This window comes from Silurus meridionalis, chromosome 28 (assembly GCF_014805685.1).
Source record: "Silurus meridionalis isolate SWU-2019-XX chromosome 28, ASM1480568v1, whole genome shotgun sequence".
Lineage (NCBI taxonomy): Eukaryota > Metazoa > Chordata > Actinopteri > Siluriformes > Siluridae > Silurus > Silurus meridionalis.
In genome coordinates this window covers 13,273,712-13,286,220 of record NC_060911.1, presented here as the reverse complement: position 1 = coordinate 13,286,220, position 12,509 = coordinate 13,273,712, and the positions used below count along the sequence as shown (strand labels likewise).

The window sequence follows — 12,509 nt, the reverse complement described above, 5'->3', positions numbered from 1 at the left end:
CAACTTGTGCACTTGGATGACTAGCAAAGGGAAAAGCAAGCTTTAGAAGCTTTCACGTAGACAATGTTCGGTCAATTTGAACGGAACCAGGGACTGGTCCTTCTTTAAACCTTATTGTGTGTTGGTACATTTTTTCCATTCGGGACTAAGATGTTTCTTTGAACATCCATTTCACATTTGGTCTTCTTTTGCTATTTTAATAAGCTCCACTCTACTGGGAAGATGTTCCACTAGATTTTGTGGAAATTCACTCATCTACAAGCACGTTTGTAAAGCCTTTATAATTCATCCCAAAGGTGTTCAATAGGGTTGAGGTCGAAGCTCTATAGCAGGCCAATCGATAATGAGGTGTCCCAATACTTTTGACTGTAATCATCTATTTTAAACGGTTGGAGTAATTTTTCTGAGGTGGTATCAAAAGGTTTCGAGACGACTTTTGTAACACGCCAACAGATGGCAGCACGAGGCTGCACGCACAGTCACAGGGAGCACCGACCTTCATAAGCCAGTGTGCCAAGACGTCATCCTGTGTACATCGGAAGCTGTTCAACTGGAGCTATTCTCCACTCTCTCACTGAGGTCTCCTCACACGTGAAACAACATGATCTCACTTCAGCACCCACCCTACTCGCTATATATATATATATATATATATACATACACTGTATACATATGTGTATTATGTATATAGAGTTAGGGTTCGGTGTCCCAGTACTTTTGCTCATAGATCTTATAAGAAAGTCACACAATCGTTGCCTTTGACAGAGGTTAATGCAGATGTTTTTCAGCATGTTCATGCAGAAGTATGAAAAAATAAATAAATACAATTATTCAGGAAACGTTTGTCAATCTGTCCAGAAAATCTTGTCCCCCTACCAGAAGACAAGAAGCTATCTCACTGCACCACACACCTCATCCTCTACCTCCTCCTTCTTCTTCAACTTCATCTTTTAACTCCTTTTGCATCTCCTGCATGTAGAGAAGTCTCGGGGTGCTTTAAGTGCGACGGTTTCATTATTAACACTTCCACATCAAGAATTGAACTATTGACAGTTAGCTCTTTCATAGAGGAACGGTAGAAGAACCTGAGGTTCCTTGTTCAACCAAAACAGCAAAGCAAACTTTTCAAGCAATGGCCCCCAGCTAGAAACCTCAAAAATTGTTAAAACATCTTTTCTTGATACAATGTATGGGCACTTAATCTTCATTTGCTGTTATAATAAATGCCACTCTTCTGGGAAAGATGCTCCACTAGATTCTGTGGAGATTTGTGTGAGATCATTTAGCTGCAGTGAGTAAAATCAGGTGTTGATGTAGGTGAGGTGAGAAACCCAGCGTGCCAATTTGTACCAAAAGGTTTGAGGTCAGAGATCTAAAGAAGGCCACTTAAGATCTTCCACCCCAACCCATGTAAAGCATATCTTCATAAAGTGGGTCTCCTTAAAACTTCTAAAAAAAAGTTTATGCTGCCACATCCAAAGACGTCCTACAAAACTCCAAATGTGTGTTTGGAAAAGAACCCTTTGGAAAGTCCCAATATTTTGTTCCATATAGTGTAAATTCATGCATGGTCCATGATGTTAGTGTTTATTAGGAACCTAAGACTGGTATCTCGATCCATAGCCAACAAAACGTTATATTAAAGATGAACACGAAGCAGCTACTGATGTAATACGATTCACTCCATTCCGATTCCGATTCAATTCAACACGATGATTCAGTCAAGAAAATACGATGCTCTGCAATTCAGTATGGTACTGTACAGATAGTTTACTTATATTTTTTTGGTTCAGACAGACAGCAAATTATCAATTTACTTAAGAGCCTTCTGACTTCTAAAACATGGCACCTTCGTAGCACATAAGAAAAAAGAGTAAATAAAAAACAGACGTTCTTTTCCTGTTTTCTCTCCAGGAAGATGCAGCTCTACCTCTGCCATGTAAATCTATATTCTGTGTGACTCTAAGGACACGCTTCGGTCTCCTTAGCGTAGATGCATGAAATTCACGTAGCAGCAGCGATGCTGAAAGAACATAGTAAATATTGGTCACAAAGTATTGGTCACTCTCTAAATAATAAAAGTATAGTAGCAAACTAGCTACTGGAGAGAAACACCTGGTTTTGTTTAGCAAATCTACTTCGAGGGTTTTCGCATGTTTGTTTTTACGATGGAAAACTTTCCACCTTTCACAAGGAAAAACTGTTACTTTTATGAGTTCCCTGCATTATTTATAAGACTTTAAATCTGCGCTGTACAACATGCTCAACTTCACGCGAGTCCTGAGCGATTGGCCTCCTGTTCGTATTTATTCGATTCAGGAACATTCGTTTAGCCTAACAAAGCAGCCGTGTAGCCTCCTACTGTGAGAGCACCTGAAGCTCGTGTGGTCTTACCTTATCAGATAGCAGCAGAACAGGAGGCTGAGAATGAACACGAAGATGGCGGTTCCGAACACCACGATGTAGATGTTGAGGGGGAGGTTCTGAAATCCTATATTCGGCATCCTGATACTGTCGTGCTGGAAATCTGAGGGCATGGATGTCCTGGTGGAGGGGACAAGAGAAAACAAAGGGGTGTTAGAGATGTTTTGTTTCTTTTCCTGGGTGGTTTGTGTTTGTGAGAAAAAGTTGGGAGTACTTTCAAATGCTAGGTTTGGAGAATGTAGATCGCAGGTGAGTGTAGAACGCTAGCACGGTCGGCTCGATTATGCTAATCTGCTCTGAGAACAAAGCTGTTATATTTACACACAAGGAGAAAAACGACGGTAAAGTGTCAACAAATTTACCTAGCGAATCTAGCTCGCATTAGTTTTAGATGCTAGCTAAAATCCTAGACGTGGATTATTCATCGTTTTTTAGCGTTATCACATTTTCATCATCGGAAATGAGTAGAAAAGGTTTCGCCAGGGCATGACACGTCTGATTAGCGAGGCTAAATGTCAGCCGAGGTACCGCGTGGGAGCGAGCACCCTTTCCGAGTCGCAGCCATGAATAAGACTGGAAACGTGTTACAGCTTCATTGACACTTCGGTGCTTTCAGACATGATGCTTCCTTTTCATGCTCATCGTCTGTCTCCATAACAACAATTACCACTAATGTAGCGCTGAGACAAGACGGTCATCACTGTGTTTGTGTGTGTGAGCAAACCCAGAATCTCAGACAGACTTTGGTTAAGTGAGTGTTTCTGCAGCGAAGGGGTTTGAGAAGCCTGTAGGAGTCATTACGCAGCGCATACACCCTGCCGTCTGTGGGAAAATTGGTGTTAGGCGATTGTCCTTGAAGATTTGGCTGTTTCATTTGCACTCGCCGCCTTCTCTAACGGTTTCCATATATAGATTGGGGATGATTTTGATGGAAGCAAAACACAGAGACTTTCTTTGCTGTCGTTTGGGGTAGAGTTGGACTTGTTCAAATCCATCTGGTCAAGATGGCAGTAAAATAATTGAGCACTGGTGTGAATGCAACCTTCATGGGAATAGTTTCCTTGTTGAAAATTTGACTACAGATTTGTTAAACTCTGATTTTCTTAGCAGAAGGTCCTCTGTAATTCAAAGTCCTGTCGAACGCCTTACCACAGTATGCTCAAATGTATTTGTCAAAATCAGAGGAACTCATCCACCGGGTCGCGACCCAAAGCCGTAAAAGGGCTTCTACTAAATGGATCATTCTGTGGAAAACGTCTAGGCTGTTGCCGTTTAAGTCTAACCAGGACTTTTAATGTTACAGTTATAAAAATGGATGCTAGTGTGGTGGTGCTACATGCAGTAGTGTGTCTTATTACTGATAGGTGGCACACACATCCAGAAACCTATAATCAAGAAAGCAGACAACAGTGTCGGCGCCTGCATGGAACAAGACGTGGTGCTAATGTTTCTTGTGAACGAAGACTTCGAGCACAGTAGGGTGACGAGACGCTAAGCCGAAGTAATACATTAAAAGGAGTTGACGTTTTAAAGATGCATATTTGTCAGAAACGATCCAATTCATTGTGGTTCCCTGATGATGAAATGAAGCAGGCTGTCCTAGGATGGGTCAGGCATCCTGAAAAAAACGCTGATCTTTCCAGGTGCTGAGATGAATGTATAAATATAGCAGGGAAGTATGTTGAAAAAAAACAATGCGGTTTCCATACCTTGAAATTAGCCTCGAAAGTCCCGGGTTGACTTGAACACTCCTGGTAGGACACTGTACCCTTTAAGAGCCAATATGTTCAGAGAACATCAATTCCAAGGCAGTTGTAGCTAAATGGTTAGGGTGCTGGGTTACTAATCGGAGGGTCAGGGCTTCAAGCACCAGTATTGAAAAGCTGCAGCCCTTGAGCAAGTTCCTTAACTCACTGTGCTCCAAGGGCACTGTATCATGGCTTCCTAACATCACTGGGATTATGTGAAGAAAGAATTTTAAACATAGAAGGTTTCTTTAGTGGAGGCAAGACCAAGCGATGGTGAGAAGGAAGGCTCCAAGTGACGAGAAAAATGGAAAAAAGAGTTGCCTATAACCAAAAATATGACTTGTGTCTAAAATGCAGTGTTTCCTCTATGGGCAGTTCACACGCTCCAAACCCTTGTGTGTAATATGTACTTAATGAGTCCCTTAAAATTGCTTTCGGCATTGACGGATGACCCCTTTTATGATTTTTGAGTAGCATTGAGAGTGTCATACTTGGTATAGACTGTATAGATAAAGAATTACCAATCAACCCACCTCCCATACAAACATACACAAACACACACACCACAAGCCAAAAGAGTAAAAAAAATTGAAAGTCTTTTCTTACTGTACAAAAGTGTGGTTAAACCCAATGAGGCATTTCCTTCTCTGTTACTAGGACTATTTTGAAAAAAAAAAAAGCGTGAAGAATCCTGCTGGCATATGGCACATAAATAAAAATAAATAAATAAAGAGTTGTGTCTAAACACATCCATAAATAAAATAAGGCGCTGTTTAAAGAATAATACAGGTTGTATAGAGTTTAAACACACTCACGGCCATAAGAACAGTTGTAATAGTTTACGTATAAGCTCTATAGCATGTGCTTTGTAAACACTGGTAGATCTCGGTTGACTGGATTTTGACGGTTAAGTCCTGGAGCTAAACAAGACCCGAATTCAGCTTGTCAGTCGTTAAACAATCTGATCTGTAACTCCAAGTTTGTTTTCATCTCGTATCAGCGGTTGTAAAACAAAGTTCAATTTGCTGCCGAATTTTCTCCTGAGGCACATGTAAATACAATAGAAGTTTTGGGTACAAACTGTATAAGAAGAATTAGCACAGCTAATGCCCATGCACATGCAAAAAAAAGAAATAACATAGAGAAGTCTTGGCAAACCGCAACACAGTGTGAAAAGATAAAAAACTGGTAACAAGTTGGGAATAAAGATAGCTGGAGATGAACAAGTTCAAGGCCTCAATTTTTTGGATGTTTACTGAGTTTCTAAGCACCTCTATCTTAGTAGTTCCATCCAAACAACAAGTTCAAATCAAATTCAGGGGTTCAAGAGTTGGTTAAAGTACAACCTGGTACAGGAATCGACATACAGATGTACCATATCAACAATATCATGGAACCTACACCTGGATGGGGTGCCAGTCTATTACAACAACTCAAAATCCACAAACATAGCTAATAATTGACTTGGCCCATCATTTGATCAAGATCCTTCTTCTTCAGAATGAAGCCTGTGCCAGGAACACTGGTCATGAGGTGGGAATATGCCGTGGATGGTGGAACAGTCAAGGCATTACGAGGCAACATGCACGCCCAGTCACATCATCGCTCATACTTGGAGGCAGGTACGTTTTCGAAAGAAACCAAACAAGAAACCCAGTGTAGCCAAGTTCTCTTCAAGTTCCTGGCTCCCTGAAAATGTTCCTGTGGTAAAAACACAATCCTGGTACATCACGTGCCCTTTTTATAGCTTGATATAACAGAGTGGCGTACCAGAGTCAAGGAATCGTACCGTCGTAGGTGTGTTTAAACCACAGCAATCATTTCAGGAATGTAGAAACGTTGCTAAAACGTTTGATTTTCAAGGTCGACACAGATTTCTAGGTTTGCAGCTGCAGGAATTCCTTCAGATTTTTTTTTACATTTGTGGAACAAGCCCTAATTAAAACAAAACGATTGCAAACATATTAACTACTTGATAGCTAAATATTCATTTTTTACAACCGACTCAATTTTTTTAACCAAGCCCTAAAGCTGTTTTTCTAATAGGTTTCCTGGAAATATGACTCCAGAACTAAAGTCCTTTTGGTGAAAAGTATCTCAAGTTGCCCTATTTGGTGTTGGTTCCCAACAGTAGTCTAACATTTCTCAATTTTAAGTTTCATGTCCACCTACACCAGGTATTCTAGGTTCTTGATTGCTTAGTGGACTTTTTACCTGAGGTTGTCAAGGGCTGCTATGGGAAGCAATTTTATATATATATATATATATATATATATATATATATATATATATATATATAAAGTTCCATATAAACTACAACATCATTGAAATGAAAAGGAAGGTGAGACATGCCGGCGAACCATTAGCCACCGGCATCATGTTTCCAAACCCCTATGTTTCTGTCTTCATCTGTTATTTCTGTAGCCAGGCATGAAAAGTCAATGCCACTGATAATGTAAAACATTAAATGGTTTAGAAGGTCAGGGTTAAACCAGTTGGTCGTCTGGAAAAAACTTCCAGCAAAGGCTTGAGTAACTCATTGCCAAAGTAAATGACAGATCCTTTTCTATCCTTGGCTTTGTTTTTATTTCTGCCCTCAGGATTTAGCAAGCCTCGATCCTGCTGCGGCTTACAATCAAGACTACAAAGCCACTTTTGAACTAGATGTCGAGCTATTCACTTTCAAATCCAAAGATGCCGGAAATACCCCTAAAAAACGGTACTTTCTCAGTCTATTCGGCGTCCTTTTGATCCTCAGCTACAGGTTTCATTCTCTTTTCGGGTTTCGCTCTATTTGCCTGGCTGTTCTCACTGCCATCTTCTCACCACCAGACACATTGTTCCTTCCTCAACTCCCGGACTGATAACATTAGCAGTGGCAGTTCGTTCTCAGTAGGTGCGATAAGTCACTTTCTCTCACGCTTCCTCTAGATGCTTTGTGGGGGTGGTCCTTTAAAAAAAAAAGACTTCATGTTCTTAATTTAATGCCTTATTCATTGGAGATCACTTTGAGTATAATCAGCAAGCAGACGTTAGGGAAAACTCCTAACTCGGTTTGTGAAGCGAAAGAACAGTTTTCTAGCCAAGTCCTTTTGAAATTGAGCCCTCGTTTTATTTATTTTATCCTCCTCCTCCTCTTTCTTCTTCTCACCCATTTCTTTGCTGTATTACATAACAGACCGGTGCTACTGCGATACCACATTCCGACATATGAACGTGATCTACAAAGCATGTCCCACAAGTCCCGAGTCACTGTGCTTTCTATAAACAATACCACTGTTTCACACTAACATAGAGGGAAAAACCCCTTTAGTCCAGACAGACAGAGTCAAAACAAGCCCTTGAGGTCCTAGTGTTGAGGTATAAACTGCCCCCAAAAAAACCCCAAAGAAAGTACCTTGTGGTTACGAGATGGAGAAGGGGAAGTGCTCAAGTGGATACGCCATAATACTACTCAGATATCATGTTTACAGCTGGAGTAATGTGGAATCCTGGATTCTGATTGGTCAGAAAATTCTATAGTAGCAGCTCTGACAGCAGTCACCCCAGGTTTACATGAATGTAGCACTGTTTCTATAGCAACATTCCATAAAATGTAGAATTTTTGAGTATTTAGTTAAACTGTTAGTTAGTTTGTTGTGGTCTAGTAGAACTCAAACACTCCAGGATAATAATCGATGTTCTGGTAGTAAAAGTAACACCGCTCCATTGCCCCAGCCCGTCATTGATTATTTTCCTCTAACGACACAACGGCAAGGGATTTATCGCCTACTTAATGACCTGCTGGGTATCTATTGTCAGATCCCAAAACAGCTCAGGAGAATTTTCAGCACTTCCCTCCATTGATTCCACCATTTTTCAAAGATGTTCCTCAACATCCGTTAACAAACAGGTGTATCAAGTAAAAGACGATGTGGAATATAACAGCGCCCTGCTAGCCAGAACTCTTTGCTAATGGGTTTGCGTTAATTGCTACTGATTTCTACTTCCAAAAGTATTGGAACGCCAGTCATAGATGGTCCAATACCAAACTGTTTCGACAAACAATTGTATAGAATGTCTGTGGATGCCTTAGCATGAAATTCTCCCATCACTTCAACTAGGGTTCCAATAAACCTGTTCCACCATGAAGATATGCTTTCCATGGGTTGAAGTGAAAGATCTCCTGCTATAAAGCTCCAACCTTATTAAACACCTTTTGGGATGAATTAGAACGACACCCCGGGCCTCCATAACTCCACAAAATCTGGTAAAACATCGATAGAGCCGATTGAGACTAAATGTGGAATAGGATGTTTAAAAAAACACATACGGTCAGGTGTCCACACACTTTTGCCCATTTGGTGTTGGGTAAATGGCATAATATGATATAAAGATTAATTAATTTGTCATGAGACACCAATAAACAGTAGCACCATGTTTTCACCAAAAATTAATATTTATATATAAAGTATTCTGGACAATGAATATAAATATTAAAAATACACTGAATATAATGAAAAATGTATACCATATGCCCATTTATCGGAAAATGTCTACCGTGACATAATTTTGCTTCTTCGAGCACCAACATCTGACTAAAAATAAATAAATAAATAAATAAAACCAGAAAGTCCAAACTGAAGCCTGGTAACAGTTTATGTGGTTAATAAACCCCAGGCTGTCTTTAATTATTTATGAATCAGAAAAGAAAAATCTGTCTGGACCCACCAAAAAAAAAAAAAAAGGAAAAAGAGGAAAAACAACAAAACCAGCAGTAAGACAGCTGAGCTTTAGTCTCAGAGTCACAAATTCTCTCTGACCTTTAACGTGTTCCTGCTGCTCTCGCAAAAAATAGAATCATTAAAACGCCTTTCACTCAGAACACTTCAGTTCTCCACAGTGTTTTTCCCATGATAATACAAATAAACACCAGCCGCCTGACTAGGCACCATGAGGCACACACACACACACACACACACACACACTTGTCCGTAACGTGATGTCCTTCTGGACATTTTCCATCCGTAAATGCTGCAGTTCCTCAGAAATATAGACATTGCTATAGACTTTGTATCTGCCATCTTGGTTGCAAAAGTATTGGCGGCCTTGACTTTTCCAGCCATATCAGGTTATTCCACAAACTCTCCAGTCTTTGGGGGCGTTAGCATGAAAATTTCCCTTCAGTTCAGCCAGGAGACCTGTTCCAGCAAGACAAAGCTTTTCATGGGTTAGAGTGGAAGATCTCCTGCTACAGAGCTCTCAATCGTATTGGGATGAATGTAAATGCTGACTGCACCTCGGGCCTCCTCACATCACCTAAATCAGTATCTAACTTTACTAACACCTTTTGTGGATGAACAAATCCACAAATCCTGTTTGAGCTTATTATAGGAGTAAATAGGAACTAAAGGTGAAACGGGATGTTCTAAAAGAAGCACATACCCGTCAATGCTCAATGCCTTTTTTTGTCTTTAATGTAATTTATATATATATATATATATATATATATATATATATATATATATATATATATATATATATATATATATACATGTGTGTTTGTGTGTGTGTGTGTGTGTGTGTGTGTGTGTGTGTGTGTGTGTGTGCTCTTAGACTGTTGAGGAGGCTTATGGAAATACATACAAACAATAATAATATAAATAACTAAATACATTTCTAATTACTTAAAAATAACTAAATCAAAAGAAAAGATTTATGACTGAAAAATACTACGTTAATATTTGTATTAATTAATCGATCGTAACAATTCTGCATTCAAATATCTTTTTTTTTTATATAAAAATCGAGCTGAAAAAAGAAAAAAATTTTCAAATGTAACTATTAAATTGAATTCACCGCTTCAAAAAGAATAAAAGAATATATATATATATATATATTACAATAGTAAAAAAGGCAGGACATTTTTTTCTTTTCTCTTTTTAAAAATTTTTCTAAAATGACTCTCTTCTCTGGAGGTTTTCTCCCCACCCACCCCCTAAAAGCCAAGAGACTCCACGTGGGGTCATGACCTCCGGCTTAATGTTTCACTGCCTTTATCCAAAGGTCGTAACACGCCATTCCGGGCTAGGAAGAAAAAAAAAAAACACACAACACACACACACACACACACACACACACACACACACACACACACACCCTCCCAGACTTTCTCTTGATCCCCGAGTTTAGGGAGTAACGTAAAATCAAAATGGCCGTTCACGAGAGTTTATCAACACGAGTATTCGCTTCAGATCGATCAACACCGACTTCCTGTCGGGAGGAAAATATCCATCAGTTGCTCCTCACAGTGAGCTCGCTAAGTTCTTACTGACAAAACGTCGAGGCAGCTGTCATTTTTTTGCCCCCCCTTTGTAGCTCAAACACACATCTTTCATCATGTTTACACTTTGTTTAACACGTCCCTCCTCTCTGAACCTACACAACAGTTCCTGTAGATGTCAGACCCGATCCCTGGAACAATCCGGGGACCGGGGAATTCCGATTAGACCAGCAGGTCATGACATCTGCTTCGGCCTTTTTTTCCGAAGAAGTTCATTCACAGATTCACGATGAGTAATTTCCTGATGACCGAAACCTACAGGAAGTTCAAAACCAACGAGTAGCGGGTTTGTGATTTCGCTCTGGAAAGGTACCAAAGATTTACTTAAAATACAAATGGGAGGAAGTTACGGCTGGACGTGGGAATTGCGTAATTGTGTATTATTAGGGTAAATAGTGTCACGTTATTGGCAAAACACAAAGTATTTTTAGACTGTTGAGACTGATTTGACAGAGGAGTGGGAAAAAGAGCAAAGGGACTGGAAATACAAGCAAATGTTAGTAATAAATAAATAAATAGATAAATAAATAAATAAATAAATAAATAAATAAATAAATTCTTAATTGAGAAAAAAAAGCTGAAAAAAAAGAATGGAAAAAATATTTAATAGGAAAAAAAAATGTTTTCATTAATAATTTCTATTTCTATTCACAATTATTAATTAATTTATTTTCTGCAAAAAAAAATAACGTCAATAACAATTATTTTAATTTATTATTTTTTTTAATAAAACGTAACTATGTAAAATAAGTATATTAAATATATGCATATTAAAAAAAAACATTTTACTATTTAAAAAAAAAAAAATCACCATTCCCACATTTTTTTCCAGTTAAAGAATAAAATAAAAAAAGGCAAAAAAATAACAATAAAAAAAAAGTATTACGTTATTTATCACGATATTAAATGTCATGCGGCCCCTCCTGCCAGTTTGATATTCAAAGTCTCGTTTCACTGTGTGTGTGTGTGTGTAGGTGTGTGTGTTTTTTTTCTGCTTTTGGCTGCAGCCATTCGACTTCCAGCCAGAGAGCGAAGGAACAAAGGAAGCTCGCTGAGTGTGGAGTGGAAATTTCCACTCTCTGCCCGAGCCCCAGTTCCAACCCCGAACTGCGTGAACATTTGAAACCTAATACAGCAGAAGTTCGCCAGTAGAAGGGCCTGGGGGTCTTCAGAATTTCAGTCTTGTGCAACGTGTGGAGTGGAGCTGTAAATAATCCTCGTGTTTATTTATAGAAAATCCAGCAGTGTGCATGAAGATCAACTGATATCATCGAGCTGGAGTGGAGATCTTCAGTGTCTGCTTTTAAACAGAATACTATCTCTAAACCATCCTCTAAGTGTGTGTGTGTGTGTGTGTGTGTGTGTGTGTGTGTGTGTGTGTGTGTGTGTGTGTGTGTGTGTGTGTGTGTTGTTTTTGTTTTGGTTTCATGGCAATCATGGAATTTTACAAAAATAATCACTCAAAACAGCTGTAAAACTGAAACCAAAAGCGTCTCCACGTGTCCTTGGGAATTTATTCCGCGTTTCAGTTCACTTTTAAACCCTTAAAGTCGAAATTAAAAATATGAGACTGTTATGAAAGAATTCGTCTCTGACAAAAATACACAGTCCCCATTTGCTCTTCTCATATCCTCCACTCTTCTGGAAATGTTCCACTAAATTTTGTGGAGATTCATTCACCTACAGGGGCGTTAAGATACTGATGTAGGGTGAGGAGATCTGAGGTGAGAAGGTCTGAGATGAGGAGGTCTGGGGTGAGGAGGTCTGAGGTGAGGAGATCTGAGGTGAGGAGATCTGAGGTGAGGAGGCATGAGGTGAGGAGGTCTGAGGTGGGGAGATCTGAGGTGAAGAGGACTGAGGTGGGGAGATCTGAGGTGAAGAGGACTGAGGTGAGGAGGCCTGGGGTGAGGAGATCTGAGGTGAGGAGGTATGAGGTGAGGAGGTCTGAGGTGGGGAGATCCAGGGTGAGGAGGACTGAGGTGAGGAGGCCTGGGGTGAGGAGATCTGAGGTGAGG

At 39.6% G+C, this 12,509-nt stretch overlaps 1 protein-coding gene across 1 annotated transcript in view; it reads right to left on the bottom strand.

Annotated features, from left to right (window-relative positions):
- Nucleotides 1-12,509, bottom strand: part of rnf24 (ring finger protein 24) — a 33,362-nt gene that overhangs the window by 16,034 nt on the left and 4,819 nt on the right. The window contains exon 2 of the mRNA XM_046843039.1: nt 2,395-2,544. Coding sequence (XP_046698995.1) covers nt 2,395-2,537 — 143 coding nt within the window. The 5' untranslated portion in view covers nt 2,538-2,544. The remainder of the gene's footprint in view (nt 1-2,394; nt 2,545-12,509) is intronic.